The sequence below is a fragment of the Syngnathoides biaculeatus genome, chromosome 17, assembly GCF_019802595.1.
Source record: "Syngnathoides biaculeatus isolate LvHL_M chromosome 17, ASM1980259v1, whole genome shotgun sequence".
Taxonomy (NCBI): Eukaryota; Metazoa; Chordata; class Actinopteri; order Syngnathiformes; family Syngnathidae; genus Syngnathoides; species Syngnathoides biaculeatus.
In genome coordinates this window covers 12313800-12332734 of record NC_084656.1, presented here as the reverse complement: position 1 = coordinate 12332734, position 18935 = coordinate 12313800, and the positions used below count along the sequence as shown (strand labels likewise).

General features: G+C 41.3%; 2 protein-coding genes across 4 annotated transcripts; one reads left to right on the top strand and one right to left on the bottom strand.

The window, feature by feature from the left end:
- Positions 1–514: 514 nt before the first annotated feature.
- Positions 515–11408, bottom strand: morn5 (MORN repeat containing 5). 3 transcript variants are annotated; one of them, XM_061800843.1, is made up of 7 exons: positions 11292–11408; positions 10905–11005; positions 9366–9513; positions 7345–7456; positions 7138–7269; positions 5945–6070; positions 2271–2787 (listed from the first exon to the last, which is right to left on the bottom strand). In XM_061800843.1, the coding sequence occupies exons 2-7, from the start codon at positions 10949–10951 to the stop codon at positions 2687–2689; spliced, it is 666 nt and encodes a 221-aa protein (XP_061656827.1). In that variant the 5' UTR covers positions 10952–11005; positions 11292–11408; the 3' UTR covers positions 2271–2686. The 3 variants fall into 3 exon arrangements, with proteins under 3 accessions (XP_061656828.1, XP_061656827.1, XP_061656825.1); XM_061800841.1 differs by having other exon boundaries at positions 11158–11298; XM_061800844.1 differs by lacking the exons at positions 2271–2787; positions 5945–6070 and adding an exon at positions 515–1317 and having other exon boundaries at positions 11158–11298.
- Positions 11348–18776, top strand: ndufa8 (NADH:ubiquinone oxidoreductase subunit A8). Its single transcript, XM_061800845.1, has 4 exons — positions 11348–11539; positions 12813–12976; positions 14956–15121; positions 18421–18776. Exons 1-4 carry the CDS (start codon positions 11495–11497, stop codon positions 18556–18558), a joined length of 513 nt encoding a protein of 170 aa, XP_061656829.1. The 5' UTR covers positions 11348–11494; the 3' UTR covers positions 18559–18776.
- The last annotated feature ends 159 nt before the right edge of the window (positions 18777–18935 follow it).

Genomic DNA, 18935 nt, shown 5'->3' with positions numbered 1-18935 from the left:
GTTTCAAGGTTTCTTCCCGAGAGGGATTATTTTTTTTCCTCAGCTCTGTCCCCAAATGCTTGCACATGTGGGATTCAGTTGACGTTTTTCGATACATACATATTTATAATGAATTAGGAATGTGGCTCTTGAGCGGCTCAATGTGTAAATTGCCTTGGGATAACTTGTGCTGTGAATTGGCCCCATAAATTAAAAACATGACTTGACTTCTGTTATGGAACAAATCTGACGCTGTGACATTTCCTTGGTCGACTACAGGGAAGGGGCGGCAGCTCTGATATTGCGGGCTCAAATCTCACTTGCATCCGTCCCATGATTGCCTGGGCTTTCCCTCACAAGTCATGACTTTTTCACACTTTGATGAGAAAATAGATGAAAAGTTTTGTATATACAGTGAGCGTATTTTATAATAGTGTAAAGCTAATGTGTACAGATACACTTTCTATATGCATCTTTTAAAACCTATAGTCCCATTTTATTTTAAGAATAAGGACGCTTTTACCAACCTGTACTTACACAGCACTATTCCCAAAATACTTTATTTGCCATTGGTTTAGGACAGTCAAATTGTTTTCAAAGTTTTGTTTGAATTATACATTGCAAAACCAATAGAGCAGACTAATTCAGACAGTGTAAAAATTCATAGAATGAGATGACAAGGCTTATCATGACAAAATGATCAATTTCCACTTTAATCCCCATCCTCATTTATTGAACTCGTATCGTGAATAGAGAGCTTGGCAAGAGTAATAATAACATCCATCCATCCAGCCATCCATTTTCTTCTCCGCTTGTCCTCACGAGGGTCGCAGGGAGTGCTGGAGACTATCCCAGCTGTCAATGGGCAGGAGCCGGGGTACACCCTGAACTGGTTGCTGGCCAATCGCATAGAGTCAAACAGCCGCACCCACAATCACACCTAGGGGCAATTTAGAGTGTCCAATTAATGTTGCATGGTTTTGGAATGTGGGAGGAAACCGGAGTGCCCGGAGGAAACCCACGCAGGCACGGGGAGAACATGCAAACTCCACACAGGTAGGTCCAGGATTGAACCCGGCACCTCAGAACTGTGAGTCCAATGCTTTACCAGCTGTCCCACCATGCTGTCATGTAATATGTTTACTGTTGCAAGAACCTGAGGCAAAAAAAAAAGGCTTTAATTTTACAGAAAAATCTGGTACCAATTTTGGAACACCCCCCCCCCCCCCCATTTTTATTCCACACTGGAAATAAAGGAAGCCTCTTCGAGGAAGGACTCAGAAATCGGATCCTCCGCCACTCGACAGGTTCGGACTATCCACTCGTGTTCCGAGTCATCTGTGTAAGAAAAGATTTGACTAATTATTAAATACAAACATTTACAGCCACTCCAACTGGCCCCAGCTCTGAAAGGCTATTACACTATTTTATGCACCTTTGATTCCATCGCATGTTTACAATGTGTTTAAAATGTGTGTTTTAATAAGTTTAAATCACGTGGAAGGTGTAATCCTACCTTCAAAATTTTTTTTTTCATGTGGTCTCTTTACCGTGGCGAGTCCCCCTTGCAATAAAGGTGGTTCACTGTCCATCAAATGAAGCACGGCGGGGGCTCCCCAAAAATGTCTTCCGCTTGACCGATGTTTAAAAATCTATCTGCCTATAAACTGAATTGTAATCACACGCAGCATGAAAGGAGGCATAATAGCGAGTGAGCAGCAGCATTAAAAAGGCAGGTCACTTTGTGTGTAAAAGGCAGCTTGAGCAGTGAAGTGCCATTCAGGTCGCTCCTAAATTTTGTCAAATCAAGATAAGCCTCACAATTAGGAGAAAATAACTTCTCACAGCCACTTCAGACATCCATAAACAATAAGCCCTCGCAAAATGGTCGGCCCCTTCTTCCTTTTTTTCTTCTTCGGTGTGTCCTTCCAAAAAAGGACTGCCAGAGGAGCAGATAATGCTGCAGTTTGTCAATTGTTACGAGTGAAATGTGGAGCTAATTGCAGGGGAAGTCGCCCTTCTCTGTGGCGTGCAGCTGCACGCACTTGAGCGCCGCGCAGGCCTCACCCCGAAAGGTTTGAGCGCGAGTGGGGTTTGGAGTTGGCGGGGGTGGGGGTTGGGGGGGGGGGGGGCTTCATTGTGGCTGGAGGTGTGGGTGGGGGGTAGCAGGTCCCGGTTGACGACTGATTGTGTGTAATTTGGCAGCGACGGGCGTCAACGCTAACAGCCACTCCAAGCACAAAACTACCCCAATCTTCTTTCTACCTGATCGGGGGGAGACTCTGTGGGGGTTTGGGGTGGGCTCCTTCAATTGAACTTATCAGCAGCTGCAAACATTTTCCGACCATCATTTGTGGCTGTATAACGTAATCATCGCGGACTACATGTACCTCGTCACCGGGTCAAGAGGAGACCCCTAAAACCTGCATTAATGATAATTAGATTGACCCCTGTTCACGTATTCAGTAATACGGCTCTCTTCAGATTGGATATTGGCGATTAGAGTCGGCTTCAATTGAGGACACAGGTGGCTGGTGTATATTTGCAACATTTTGCTGTTTTTCTCTTTCAGGGTTGTGGGTACGTGGGTTTTCTCCGGGTAAGACCACATTCCATAAAAATGCGTGTGAATGTGTGAATGTTTTGTATGGATGTGTTCTACGCTTGGTTCAATCAAAAATGTATCCCACATCTTGCTTAAAGTCAGCTAGGACAGTCTACAGCTCACCTGAATATTTATCATCCTTTTGTATTTTCGAGGGTAGTTGCTGAAACAGCTTACTGGGAAAGGTGCGGGTCTTGAAACACCTGGCCAAACGCGAATAAGCCTCAATGTGGAAACTGACGGTCAACACACGGAATGAAACAGTACATGTGCAAGTCATCTGTGCCCAATTCACTTGTATGATGATATCACACAACAAAACAGCGTCTGGTTCGATACACATCTTAAAAATGATCATCCATGCGCAAACCGCTCTTTGGATTCGTCCCAAATCGTGTTTTATGTTCACAGACGTACTGTAGGCAGGGCCAGCGTTTCAAATATTCCACTTCTCAAGGTCCGGGATGATGTTATCGGTGACCACGGAACACCTCAGCCGGATTAGGACAAAAGGGAGGGCCGGCCTCTGGTTAAGTCACCAGAGGTGTTTTTGTTGGCACTGGAATGTTTTTCACAGTGGAAGCCTTTTAAAGGGAAGTGCTTATCCCAGAAACAGGAAAGTGCGCCAAACAATATGGTAGCACTGCAGCTGCCTGCTCTGTTGCTACTTGTTGCCAGAACTCAGCTCCACCATCTACTGTATACTGCACAATTAGTTTCATAGCTTTAAAAATAACCGGAAAATAAAGCCATAGTTCATGGTAGTTCATAATGACCAAAATGAACGGTTAATATATAGAATATGGCGTTTGTCTCACTTTCCTATGGTTCCACCATCCCAATTCTGACACAAACACATGTACTAGATCCCTTTAAGAACGCGGAGGCTCACCATCCGACTTCTAAGCAAGTGAATGGTCTGTGTAGTGGAATGGATTTATCCTATAGCCATGAGCAATGTGTCAACCCCACTTCTGACATAATTTTTTTCACATATTGAAAAGATGAGAACAAAAACCTCTGAAGAGGTTACATTCAGTCACGATGGGCTGTGAAAAGCCTGCAAAGGGGTTCAGGAATGCAGAGACTATTGATGCTTTTAAAAGGAGGCACAAAACTTACCTGTTTGGTTCAGCTTTTAACGTTTATTTTTGTAAATTATTTATCTAATTCAAAATTTATTTATTTCATTTATTCATTTATTTTTGTTGCACCTGTTATCTTACTCGCTTTTAGTCTCAGATTTTATTCCAGTGTCTACACACGGGAGCCTCCACGTGACGTCAGTTCTTTCATCCCACTTATTATCAGTCTAAGTCATTAATGCTGTTGCTGTTCACTGCCCAGTGATAAAGTTCAATAACCGATGTAAATGTTTTGTGCTTGTTGCCAGCCACTCATCATTAATGTGTGCAGCGTGTTCTTGCGAGTTCTAACTGAGTGGACCAGTTAGAATTGACAGAATGGCACTCGTTGGTTTTTGGAACTATGTTTTCAGAGTACTTTTGTGATCTGTTGGGTATGTTAAACGGCATGGGTCCAAACCTCTAATTTGCACTTCAGTCACACACACTTACGTCAAGAAACTCAAAGAGACTTTGAGTTGGCCCTCAGAGTTCCTAACCAAGATTATAGGACATAAACATAACTCTTGCTTTGGGAACAAAAAACATCTACCTACGTCGGTTTTTTGAAAATAAGTAATATTTTTCTGAACAAGTTAAAATACCCCCAAATAGCACAATCTCTCATAGAATCAATTACAAATATGGAGCACACCTTCATAGATAGCCATTTTCCATCCTGTGACATGTTTGCCAATGAGATTCATGCATTAATCATGAAGCTATCACAATTTAATCTAAACCATTTGACTACACTTTTTTTTTTTTTCCAGATTATAACTTCAACTAGACAGTAATGTAATTGTGGTCTTTTTGGTTTCAGAATTCTGCAAACACAAACATAATTTTTTTTTATGTGGTCTCTTTTCCGGGGCGTATCCCCCTTGCAATGAAGGTGGTTCACTGTCCATCAAATGAAGCACAGCGGGGGCTTCCCAAAAATGTCAAAAATCTGAAAAATAATTTTCCTTTAATGAGGTGCTGTTACATGTTGCACCAGTCAGTGGTCTTCATGTCTCACTGTGTGATATCAGCAGAGGTGTTGGGCTTGAGTCTGGACTTAGACTTAAGTCGCCAATATGACAATGAAGGACTTTTTTTTCAGTGTGCCATTTCTTTTTGTATCCATCCATCCAGTTTCTTAGCCGCTTATCCTAACAAGGGTTGCGGGAGTGCTGGAGCCTATCCCAGTTGTCAACAACCAGGAGGCAGGGTACACTCTGAACTGGTTGCCAGCTGAACACAGGGCACATCGAGACGAACCGCACTCACAATCACACCTACGAGCAATTTAGAGACTCCAATTAATGCTGCATGTTTTTAGGATGTGGGGAGGACCGGAATGCCTGGAGAAAACGCATGCAGGCACGGGGAGAACAAGCAAACTCCACACAGAGAGGGCTGGGTTTGAACCTGGGTCCTCAGAACTGTGTGGCCAACGCTTGGCAGCTGCTCCACCTTGCCGCCCTTCTTTTTGTACACAAAACCAAGGTATTTGTATGGTACATCAACATGCGAACTCACCAGTATGCTATGATGTGGTGTGCAGAGTAATGAAGCAAGTACTGTATCCTCGACAGAGATCTAAAGATCATCAAAAATGGATTCAAATATGATCTTGGATGAAATGAGGAAAAAGAACAGAAAATCTGTTGCTTCAAAACCCACAAAAATACATCGATAAATTATGTAAATTTCACAGTTTAGCTAACCTATAGCTGGTCAAACTAAGCTTCATGTTGGTAACTGACAAGACAATTGAGGTACATTAGGGTGACTGAGTACCATCAACAATGTGATAGTGAATGTGTTATGAAAGCTAGATTCGGATGGTTTGAACTGGCTTGTGTCTTTCTCAACCCAAGTGATGCCTCGACTTGTTGTTTTTCTTTTTTGCCACATGACTTGGCACTTGCTTGAAAGGAAGGTTAAAAAGACTTGAGACTTATTTACTTATGGTTTGCAGATATGGGACGTTCTCCCACCTCAGTATAACCACGGTACAGTATGTGTGGTCTCCTGTGAGCGTCAACTCCCAAAATAACTCATGACCTCGTGGGGAATATTGGCTGCAGATCCTATTGTTCTGCATCTCGGCACTGTGCCAGGCAGGAATGTTTGCCCACGTTAGCAACAGTAACTGAGGAGGCAGAAGTGTTTGCAAATGGAGTTAAGATCAGCCAGATCGATTGTCAAACTCATGTGGTTCAGTGTGGTAAACGTTGGAGAATTGTACCTGGCCCTACATCCACCAGATAAAACCGCAACATGTACCAACTCCTTCCTCTTTCCTTAGTGTGTTCAGATGTTCCCCGCACCGGGCTAGGGGGTTTTCTTCCCCGTGTCCCATCATCATTGCATCCTGCACGGGAAACCATGAGGCAATAAATCTCAAGTTTACATGCGCTCTGACAAATGCCACTAAACTTCCCTGGGTTGGAAAAAAATCCATACAGGATACAGGAACATCTTTCTTAAAACAAAACAAAACTGGATAATTACAAGAGGGTGTGTCTAATGCACAAGCGCGCTGTTCTGCAAGGACATTGCTGTATCTACTATAGAATCAAGTCGAGCAGTTATTAAGACTTTGCGTTATGGTTAATTATAGGAGTTGACTCTTTTCCTTAGAGAGCAAATATACAGTATCTCCTGCTATTAAACCAAAAGGTGAAACGTGTGAAGGTGACTGGCACAAGATGCAGAAATTATCCACGCAATAAAAAATAAGCTAAAATGCATTTATAATTTTTTTACAAATGTGTGCAGAGCATTGACAAACATAGTACATTGCGTTTTTCCGCCAAGTCAAGTATTAATCCAAAATTGTCCAAAATCAACCCACCATACCACTTCTGACCAGAATCCTTGACTTGTCCCATCATTTAACTTCTAGCACAATTAGTCTTTCCCCTTATCTAATTTCTGACACAATTCACCTGCCCCATATCCACTTCTGACACAGCTCATCCTTAAGATCACCCCACTTCTGACACCATTCACCGATGCCTTCATTTCTTGTTTGACACACGTTCATCTAATACACCACCCCACTTCGGATACTGCTCTTAATCTATTGTTGCAGTTCTAGCACCTGAACCACATGTTCTACTTCTGACACTGCAGAGGACTGTCAACCCAGTTGTGAAACTGGGCCTACTGGTTTGAGAAACCTGAACTGTGATCACAACTGCAAAGGGTTTGGATGAAATGCTTCCCTAGAGTTTTCTGAACTTTTTTTTCTTTTCCTTTTTTTTGTCAATCAAGCAACTGCTTGGTGGCTAATCATGTGTTGTCCAAGGACTGATTTCTTTAGTGGTTTCTCATTACTTGTGCATTACTTCAGCTCAAATTACAGTAAGTGGTTAGCGCGTTGTAAAGTGGTCATTATGCCGTATATAAACGGCTGAAGAGTCATTTTTGTCTCACCTGCCCTTCTGAGGAAAGCACCAGCATAGGAAGTGATGATTCTCGTAGCAGGATCGTAGAAACCATCTCCACAGTCGTAACAGCCCTCAGGAATCACGCGAGGGGGATGCAGGTCTGTGAGCTGGGATTCACCTTTTTGAAAAACATGCAGGAAATCTCTAGATCTTAAACTTAGGTCTGATTGCTTCATCAAATGACAACGTGAACCTGCTGGTCGAAGGCCATTGCATCGCTCTGTGTAGAAGCGTCTGTCGTGGCCGTCGCAGTAATCCCAGTCTTTTTCCTTGTATGGCAGCCCGTCAGCGAAGGTGAAAGATCCCTTTTTTAAAACGTCAAAATGGAAGACATTGCTCGTTCACACAATGAAAATTCACATAGTTGAGTGTTTGCTCAAAGTTTTTTTTATTTATATGCACATCTGCTTTTGACATGTGGAAAAACGGCAATATCTCTCCAGAACAATGTGGAAAAAATGGACTGTTCATTAAACTCACTGAAGCTATTTGTTGGTTCCAATCAAAACTGTTGCAAGTGAGACCCTAGGGGTTATCGTCCTAACCCCAGAAACAATTTATAAAAACATACAGTAAGTGCTTAAGTGCTTTAAAAAGCACACAAGAATGTCTGGTTTTCCATCGTTGTATCTGCATGGATCGACTCTAATGGGAGAAAATGGTATTTGCCTTCAAGTAAACATTAGATATCTACATACGTGTGTGTGTGTGTATGTGTGTTTGTGTTTATGTAGACATAGACAACAGCTCATAAGAGGAAAAATAAACACTGGAGAATTTAGTACATTAGAAACAGCTATTTTGCTAGGTAAACTGCAATCACAATCACAAAAATGACATGACATCTGTTTCCAAAGAGTGAATGGGCCTGTTTCAAATGATGCCATTCATTTGTACAAAGTCCAAGATTAATCTGTCCATTGAGAATAAAATGGCTATCTTATTCAATGTTGTTTTCTTTGGTTGGAAGGTTGCAAAGCTTAAATGGAAGACATGACGAATTGGATGAGTTTCCTAGATCAATCATTTGTCAGAACAAGTCATGACTCCATATCAAGCGCAGTGCCCTGCCAGAACCAATCGATGATGCTTTCAATTCGATTTGATATTTAAAAAGGAGTAGAATGTCAATTTTCAAAGCAATATAAGATGTACAAACAAATGTCTTATGGTGGCAATTTTGGATTTTTTTTTTAAATTGTTATGGTTGAATTCTGAGATGCTGGTTGACTTCGACATTGTTGTAATTAAAAAAAAAAGTAGAAAAAAATGTAACTCCACTATAAAGTAATGCAAAGCGGATTCATTTTTTTGTAGCGTCAAACCATTTGAAAAAAACTCCCAACTGCAAATGAAATGTTCTAAGTATCATGTTAACAATTCCTATTGCCATGCAAAAATAATGAGAAATGAACCACTGTATGATGAAAATGAATACAACTTAAATAAAAGTATGAATCCAAAATATACTTCTGGCTTAAAGGAGATGAAACCTAACAAGATTTGCTGTTGTCTTGGATAATGACAGCTGAAGTGGTTTTGGTTTTAAGGCATATATTTGCTGAAAATGTTGCTCATACTCAAATAATAATTAGAATGCTCCACCGAGGGCCTTTTTCCATTGGGGACTGTGCCCCATGAACACTGCTGAGCAACAAGTGGTAATACTGTAGTCACTCACGTGTCTCATTTATGTTGCTACATGTACTGGACAGTTACGATTGTATTTCACTTGTGCAGCTTCACAACAAATTGTTGACTGATTGCTGTCAATGCATCTGACATTCAAAGTTTTTTTTGTTGTTGTTTGCTTTAATTGAGAGGGTTTTTTTTCCCATAAAAATTGATCTGGGTCAGAATAAAGCTGCATTGTATATCTCAGGTTCATAGTGTTGCGTTTCGGGCTCAGCGTAGATGCATCAATGCAGGTGCAGGGAAGTCTTGGCTGAGTTTAGTCACGGTTCATCGGGACTATCACTGAAGTGACCCTCGTCTGAATTGCTGATAATAATTGCTATGATTGCTGCTATAAATACCCGTGAGCAGGATAGAATACACGTTTGTGAAGTACGACGCAGAGTAACCTAATAACCGCTACAAAAATGATGAGTGATTGCTATAACATGGAGCAGATGTAGTAATAAGTGTAGCCGATGGTAAAGATATAGAATAAATATGTGCCAGCAAACACAAAAAAAATAAAAAAACACACACCTGCGTCGCAATGCCGTTCTCCCAGGTGGCCTCGTATTTACTTCCATTTGGAAAGTGGAGAACCCCGCCGCCATGGAACATCCCATCTTTCATCTCGCCTATGTACTTGGTCTCAGATGGGAAAGTATATTCCCCTTCTCCTTCCATCCTGACAAAACACGATGTCAACATTTTAAAACCCTGCATAAATATGTATATACAAACCTAAATGAAATAAAAAAATAAAAAATGCATGCATGAGGAATAGTATTGTTGACATGCTGGATTCATCTATGACTATACAGTATTAGGAAGGTAAATATATCACAGTATAGCATAGCAGTCCAAATACACAATGAAACAACAGTGAACCTATCCTCCACGTCATTTGCACAAACCTGTGCTTCTTCGTTTCATCTTTAAAACCAATTCCCCGTTAAGATTTTTTATCACCTATTCCCTGCTTAGAGGCACAATTAATGTTTTTCTTTATGAGAATTACAAGGGAGCGTCAATTCTTTGACTATTTGTATTGACCATCAGGGTCGTTCCCCTACCTAGGCAAAAAGCAAGGATCTCGTATGCCAGTATTTCCAGAAAAAAACATGTATCGCTTTTTGGAACAGAAAAATGACAGAAATGAATACAATCCTCCATCCATCCATTTTCTTTGCTGCTTATCCTCACGAGGGCCACGGGGAGTGCTGAAGCCTATCCCAACTGTCAACTAGCAGGCGGGGTACACCCTGAACTGGTTGCCAGCCAATCGCAGGGCACATAGAGACAAACAGTCACACCTAGGGGCAGTTTAGAGTGTCCAATTCATGTTGCATGTTTTTGGGACGTGAGAGGAAACCGGAGTGCCCGGAGAAAACGCACGCAGGCATGGGGAGAACATGCAAAGTCCACACAGGCCGGGTTGGGATTGAACCTGGGTCCTCAAAACTGTAAGGTCAACTGCTTTCCAGCTGCACCCACCGTGCCACCTGAGTACAATAAAAATTTTAAAAATAATCTCTGCTCCGGCTTTCTGTACTTGTGTTTTCTCCAGGTACTTGGGCTTCCTCTTACATATTGCGGGTCTGAATGTGTCTCTGTGACCGCCTGGTGACCAGGCCTGGTGGATGGATACAACCAAAATAGAGTGAAATAATTTTCTCAGACTTCCTCAAGGTGTTCCAATACATGCATGATAGGTTAATTCAAGACTTGAAATTGTCCATAGGAGTGAATGTGAGTTTTTTGCATGTCACGAGCACATGCGTACAGTGTACCACTCCTCTCGGTCAACATCATCTGGGATAGCACCCCAACTCACCTGCCACCCAAGTGAAAATTAGCACTGTAGAAATTGGATTCATGGAAAATAAAATAAATTCATCAATACTATCAGTATAATACATTTTACCACTATTTCTGTGGGGACTCCACAGTGTTTATTATTTATTACTTGCCACTACCTACCTCCCAATTTCAGCATTGACCTTCAGATGTTGTTCATATACATTTACCAGAGGAAAATGAAAGGCATTATATACTGTTGCTTGTATTTACACATACCTGGCATTTAGAGTCGGCCCTTTATAACTGCTTCCAGTGAGCTCCATTTTTTTTAACTTCACTTGCAAACGACCAGTCGCCTCAAAAAATGTTCCTCGCCACTTCAAATGACACAAAAGAAAGAAACAGATGTTTTTCCCCCAAACAGCTCAAATAATGTAAACATCGTCGCAATGACGTAAATCGTTCAAATGTTTAACACTTTTTCCAGAGTACCGCAAGGTCCAAGTGTACAGTTACCATGGCAACATACCATCGGTGGCGCAAGGATAGAATTTCGTCAGTATTATGTCAAATAAACGTGGCATCTAGTTGAGAATCATCTGAACTAACACCAAATATGAGAACTACCAAGTTAAATCATACTTTAGACGAAATAAATTTAACCTTTTTTGGTGCGCATGCGTATTTTGTTGTCCAGTCGCACGTTTGACGTCATCCACACTCGCCTCTGAGTTGACAGTCAAGTGCAGAGAAAACTGACCTTCTCTTAGTCCTCGTCGCTCGTCCTGAGACGGACGAGCAGACCTTCAAAGTCGAGTCCGCCTCGTTGGTTTCTTGCGTGTGCTTTGTTACACACGCATGCGGCCATGTCGTTGGAAATCCCCAGTTTGCAGGAGTTGAAAGTGGACGAGGTGAGCACCGGCGTGAATTAAAATAAAACCCCCGGAGCGAGAAAGCTAGCAAGTAAGCTACCCGGCTAACACCGGGCGCTAATTTATGTTTGTCGCTTGCTGCAAATGCAAAGAAGTTTATTTCTTTGTGTTATTTGTCACTAACTTTAGAACTTTGAACAAAAATAACAGTGCAATGATTTATTTGATGACGGGTTACCGTATGACCTACCGTATTACACATTAAACACCACAACAGCGGACTTGAATCGTCGAACGAACAACACTCAGCAATATCTGTTTAGTTACTTTTCTGTCGAACTGATTACTGTCAATGATAGTCAAACATCGAACACATTCAGCTTTGTCCTTTTAAATCAGTTGCTCGCAGCTAGAACCTCGTTTACTAAACTAAATTCTTGGTTTTACAGAGAGAATGTTTTATGACGGTTTTTTTTCCCGACAATGTGTTTTGTGACAGATGTGATTTAATCTGACGATATAGTATGTTCTTATTGTGGTTGTGATTTGCGGTTGCCTTGAGCTACAATTTCTCATACTGAGCAGTTTGTAATATACAGTACAACCATAATCAATGTTGAATTGCATCACTGGGCACTGTGTATTTAGTAAAGCCTCCTTTACAAACAAAATAATAAACATCCTAAGGTGAATATCCGAAGTTGTATTAGAAGGTATTTTACACTGCTTTACTGTTTTCAAATTGTGATTTTAGTATAACTTTATTGAATGAACATAAGTTAAAACAGCCAGAGTTGGATGTTTTGGAGACAAGGTTCGAGAGAGCAGACTTCGATGGTTTGGACGTGTCCAAAGGTGAGAGAGTGAGTATATTTGTAGCAGGGTGCTGATGGAGCTGTCAGGCAAAAGAGTGAGAGGAAGACCAAAGAAAAGGTTGATAGATGTTGTGAGGGAAGACATGAGGACAGTGGGTGTTAGAGTGAAGAATAAGAAGTAGAAGATAGGCTGAGATGGAAAAAAGATGACACGTTGTGGCGACCCCTCATGGGACAAGCTGAAAGGAAAAGAAGAAGAAGTAGTAGTTCAACCAATTTTTCCTGCCATAACACATTTAAGTTAGTAAAAGTATTCAGATAGCACAGTCTTGTAGTTGTTTGCACATCAGCCTCTCAATTCTAGGGTTCAACTCTTGACTTTGGTCTGACAGTAATTCAAGACTATAAATTGCCCACAAGTGTAAGTTTGAGTGTGGATAGTTGCTTGTTCATATGGGGAAAATGATAATTCATTATTCATTTATATGTGCGTCCAGATCAATGTATCATCTGCGGTGTTGAAGGCGGCAGCTCATCACTATGGCTCGCAGTGTGACAAACCCAACAAAGAGTTCATGCTCTGCCGCTGGGAGGAAAAAGACCCTCGCAAGTGTCTTGAAGAAGGGAGGAAAGTCAACGAGTGTGCACTCAACTTCTTCAGGTACAACCTATCAGTACAAGACACGACTTAGAAGTAATAACTTCTTAATGGGGAAAAACTGGCTACATTGAAGACAAAATAGGTTGTTGGTTTGTTTAAAAAAACAAAAATAATACGGTGAAAATTGTTAGCGGTGTTAATAGGAAGTAGCCACTTGCATCTTATTTGTTCTAATAAAAAAAAAAAATCTGATCTGCATGGTCTGTATAAATACCTTTTATACGAATGACCTGACTTGCAAGTTTTTTTTTTTTAGATACGAGCTGTCATTCGGATAAGTTTTTGCTTATGATGGTTTAGGGCAGTGGTTCACAAAGTCAACCTGGGCCGGACCCCCAGTGAGTCGTTCAATAAGCTCTCGGACCCCCAACCTCAACATTCGGCAATAATGTAGTGCTGGACACAGCTATGCCATTGTGGTACAAAGAAATACTCAATTTTAGTGGCTCACGTGCTCTTGTTTTTTATTTTTGCACAATAAATCAAAACGTGGTTCAACACTGGAAAGGCCAATTCTCACATCACGATTAGCTTCCAGACGATTTTGTTTTTTTGTCTTCACATCACGGGCCCCCCGGAAAGACGTTTTTCACCCTCTGGTTGTCCGTGGACCTCACTTTGGGAACCACTGGTTTAGGGTTAACCCTACCCCTAGGTTGGATGGTATTCATAATAATGCCACCATACTGACATCATATGGCTTCCCTTCTGGAAGCAGTAAGTTGTGTACTACAGGATGAAGCAGCCAATCACATTGCAGCGGAATGTGTCCTGCAGTTAATTATCTAACGAATTGAATTGCAGCATTAGATCATAATGCACAAAAAATATTTACATTGTTACCTCTACTGATGAAGATCATTCATTAGTAACGAAAATTCAGGTTACGACATGCCTCCTCTGAAAAATATTGTCTATAGTTACGAAAGAAAATTCACGATACAAAAGGAAGAAATAGGCCCTGGATTCGCAGCCCCCAAAATCCACCGAATGTAAACATCCTGTATCTTAGTTTGAAAGTTCCATGATAGAGCTGCTCTTCCATTGGCTATCGTGTAACATTTTCCTGACATCCCATTGGCTAAAAGGGACAGATTAAGCTATTTACATGTAAAAAAGCGCATCTACAAAATGACTTCTGGAACGAAACTTACTTACTTATTTCACAAGTAGAGGTACTTGTTTTCATCAAGTAAAATATTAGAGTGCTAGTATTCCTGATTATAAAATGCATTTTTTCTTTGAGGGGAGACGGGCTGGAAATGATTAATGGCATTTTATTCAGGTAAAAATTTCTCGAAGTTAATGGTTCGAGTTACGACAGTGATTGTGGAACATATTAAACATCTGAATGTAGCATTTTTATCATAGAGAGACTGAGTAGTATTAATTTAAGAATATTTTAGTTGTCCTGATCCAATCATGTGATGCTAAATTGCCACTGACTACGTAACATTGAGCAGATTTATACCAGAAAGAACAGTAGCTTTGTTTATTTATTTTTAACGACTTAAATAATATAATGTTTTGTGTTTTTGTGTGGTCGTGTACAAAAGACGAGGCATAAAACCACATCCGGGTTTCACAAAATTGCTTGTCGGTCTAACTTTTAAAGACCCAAAAGTAAGGAGATTACACGTTATCTAGGGTCATGTGATGAGTTGATTGACAACCCCCCCACACACAAAACAAATCTATTCATTCATCTATTAGCAGTCATGCTCTTTGACTAGCACCCTATACGAAGGCACTGCCTGATTACACTTTTAGGCAACCAAAGAAAACTAGATTACCCAAATGACTATTAAAACTGTGCCCAAGTGGGCATAAAGCATCTAAAAAGCGTCTTGTGTTCTGATTCTTAGGACAGATTAAATCAAAACAGAACCCTGGTGTACTATTTGAGTGTAATCATGCATTCCCGCCTCCAGTCCAGCAAGATTTGTTGCACATTTCCAATGTTCCATTGTGCCTGTCAGGCAAATCAAGAGGAACTGCGCAGAGTCGTTCACTGAGTACTGGACCTGTCTGGACTATTCCAATTTGGCCGAGCTGCGCCGCTGCCGCCAGCAACAGCACGCCTTCGACAACTGTGTCCTGGACAAGCTGGGCTGGGAGCGACCCGAACTGGGAGACCTATCGAAGGTGAGCCTCATTAGCAAGCACTTATGTTTGATGGCTGCCGTTCGTGTTGATTGGAGGAGGCTCTGATTGCATCTGCCTAACTGTGGATTTCACAAAATCACGTTTTTTTTCCCCCCTTCTCACCACTACAACTTTCCGCTGCCAGTCAAAGCTATTGTTATGAACCGTTGATAGAGCAGATGTAGGAAACGACAGACCTTGTGATTACTGTGATGCTCCTGGCTCTCTTTCAGCAGTTGTTCAGCAACCTGATACTGAAAAAAAACTCATTATGTTGAGGTAGTGAGAAGAAACTAAATTTGATTTTTCATATTGCCACCCAACACAGCTATTTTGAATAATTTGGCACTTAAGCAAAAGGATGGCCTCTTTGATCTTGATAAATAAAAAAGTTCAGTTACTTTGAAGGTGTTAAGTTTAATGTTAACAAACACATTTCAGTTTTAAACTGAAGCACTGTGGAACGTGAAAGTTATTCGTTTTTACGTATTTTCTCAGTGCCTTGTGACAGGTACAGTCAGGATTGTTTTTTTGTGGTTAGTTTTTGTTAAAGAAGAAGATTTTTTTTTAGGTCATATTGTGTTTTTAGTATGCACATAGTGTTATTACACATATTATCAGAGAAGAGAATTTTCTGCCAATCGGCGGATTTCTGACTTTTTCGGACCAAAATCACCATTGTCGAGATAAGAGCAAATCCGTTGATAAAATTTGAGGGGGTATCGTGTGCCTGCCTCTCGGTGGTGGGCTCCGAGCTGCAAGTTCAGCTTAGTGCAAGCATAAGCACGACTATCATAATGCCGTTCTAACTTGCTCGGTAGTGTAAATATTTGCATTTTGCGACATGAACATTAAAACTTGTTTGCAGCAGATTACTCGATTGGACAACACAGTTATACAGTACAACGATACAATCGTGTTATTGGTTAATCGAGTTTCACCATTGCCATGTACATGTGTTCTCGGATCTCAGAAATCGCAGTCTAACTTGTTAGTTAGCCAAGTAATGGCGCGTGGGACTTACATAGCGCGAACTGAGCGACGGTGCGTTCAAAGTTTTACGATCGCGAAAGTGTTAGAAAAAAAGGATGAAGATCGAGCGAGGGCAATTGACCCCTCCGTACAGGGCACTTAACCACGCCTCCTGAATTTACGTCACCCCACGTGTGCTAACCTCAGACAAACAATTAGCAAAAATGGCGGCACAGGTAGAAAAGACTAGAGCAAAATTGTCCGATTTACCAGTTGATTTCTCACTCGCTTTCTTAGCGAATAGTGAAATTTCGTTGAAAAGCAGACAGCAGGGCTTCAAGTATTTCAGCGAGGGGTATTTCAATGGTATTTACATGCATATCGACGGAGAAACCATTGATATTAGCACGAGATCTTTCCGGAGTCAGAGGAAGACCGAGAAGCCACATAATATAATATATTATAACCCAAAGACGAATTCGTCATTGACAGTTTCCTATTTTCGTGTTACATATCACACTTGTGTGCAGAATCTGTATGTGTATCTGTATAGCCGTTTGTGAACCGCCGTATGAAGGAAAAGAAGGCGAGGCTTGATTTACGAGTTGTTTCTCTCGTTTTCTTTGTGTAACGTCACGCGCTCCCCTCAATAATTATTCTTGAATTAGTGCCGAACCTACGTAAGTCCCGACCAAGTACGAAATCACTACTTTAGTGTCCTCAAACATCCTTCCTTCAGTCTTGGTGTCTCAGTGCATGTCGAAGGCTTTTAGGACTCGCTAGTCCGGTTTAGCTTAAGTCCCTAGCCGGCAACAAAGAGACACGTTTGTGCAGTCAGATCATCGCAAAATATCGCTCAACACAGATCAAGTCATTCACACGTAGCTATGTTATGCAAGCGAAGAACTGCTAATTCATTTATATGAGACGTATTGAAAATCAAATATAGGGCTTACCTTCGTGCAAACATATCTGTTCCGGTTGATTTTAGATGGATTCAGTTAATCATACGATCTTCCACAAAGTTTGATCCATCGAAGATATTTTTCGTACTCGGTCTTCTGTTCCGGTTGATTTTAGATGGATTCAGTTGATCATGCCGTCTTCCACAAAGTTTGATCCAACAGACATTTTTCGTACTGGGTCTTCGGTTTTGGAAAGGGTACGAATTGAACTCCACCAACTAGCCTTTCAGGATACCTGTCGTCACTATTACAGAGTCCGTGACTACACCTCTTAACCATATCTATTGTTAAAGAACCCAAATACGCGATAAAACGCTAACAAAAGCTATACTGGACCATACAACGTTTTCTGAGGTAATAGTGGAGGCCAACAAGGGGTGTGGTTTATGCAGATCTCTGGCCTCTGATTGGTCAGCGACGCAGATGACGCAATTTCTACGGAAGGGTCAATTGACAAGAATGCTGGAATCAAAAACTGTTTCAGACGGGCATGACTTGAAAAAAAGTGTAACTGTGCTGATAGGACCGAAAACGGTATCAACATGTCTAACCGAACACAAAAAGTGGACATTCCCGGTAAAGTGCTGTGCACTCTGTATTCCGATAGGAGCAAAATATAAAACCCTTTGCTTGTCCCAATCTATCTGCTAAATTATTTACACTTAGTCGCTGATCACACTTTTTCAAGATCACGTTTGTATTGTGTACCTCTCCCTAAAGTGTCAGGCCGTCAGTAAGTTGCTTGATTATTATTATTTCTTTTTTGGGGGGAGGTTGGTGTTATCACTTCACAAAAGAAATGGTTGATGGATGTTGTGAGGGAAGACAGGAGCACCGTGGGTGTTAGAGAGGAAGGTGCACGAGATAGGCTTAGATGGAAAAAGATGACACGCTGTGGCGACCCCTAAAGGGACAAGCCGAAAGGAAAAGAAGAAGGTATAATATAATTTTTTGAAATGAAAATCTTGTAAAGCATCTGAATTTTTTTATTGCTTTATAATCCCAAATCAAAGTAAGATTAGTTGTTTCTAAGGGGTCCCTGTTTGTGATTTGACAATTTGTACGGAAGTCTGTATGCGCCGTAGTCTATCACTAAGCTACACAATGAAGTAAAGTCACTGCCAATGTGTGTGAAAAACGGTAAAACAGTCAAATGAAAATCAGTAAGTACGACAGTAATTGAGCATGCCCTGTACAGTCTGAAAATATTCTCTTCAATGTTTCACTAGGATGCCAGAAAGTATCAGTCACTCTTGAGACATTCTAGTGACGAGTCCTTTCTTTGTCTGAGCTCGGCGTGGGACACAATTTTTCTCATTCAATGGCGCATTTTAACATTGCTGCGCATGCTTTATTTTCTAGGTGACCAAGGTTTCAACCGCGAGGCCTCTTCCTGAGGACCCCTACCACTCTAGGCCACGCCCAGAACCCAACCCGATCATCGAGGGTAAACTAGAGCCTTCCAAATACGGCAGCAGGTTGTTCTTTTGGCCCTGGTGAGGTCTAAGGCTCTGTTCAAATGCAGCCATGACCTTCAAGTGTGCTGATATCAGCCGTTTGTCATTGTCCGAACCTAAACGTTGCTTTTGCACAGAGCTTCATCGTAACATATATTTTGGTGAAAGGAAGACTATGAGTCATACAGCTTTCCTGTCCATATCTGTAAATGTCATGAGTGAACATTGCTGTCACATAATAAAGAGATAAATTAAGAGGTCTTTTATGTCTTTTTGTCTCAAAGAGGCGTCTGCGAGGTTGCACGTCACTCTTTATGCACATCTGCGCTATGTCCGAACATGTGCTGTCAACCTGATTGAAGGCCGGGTTGAAGGTCAAGACTAAAGGTGACTACCTGCTGCCACAAAGAGTTGCTTCTG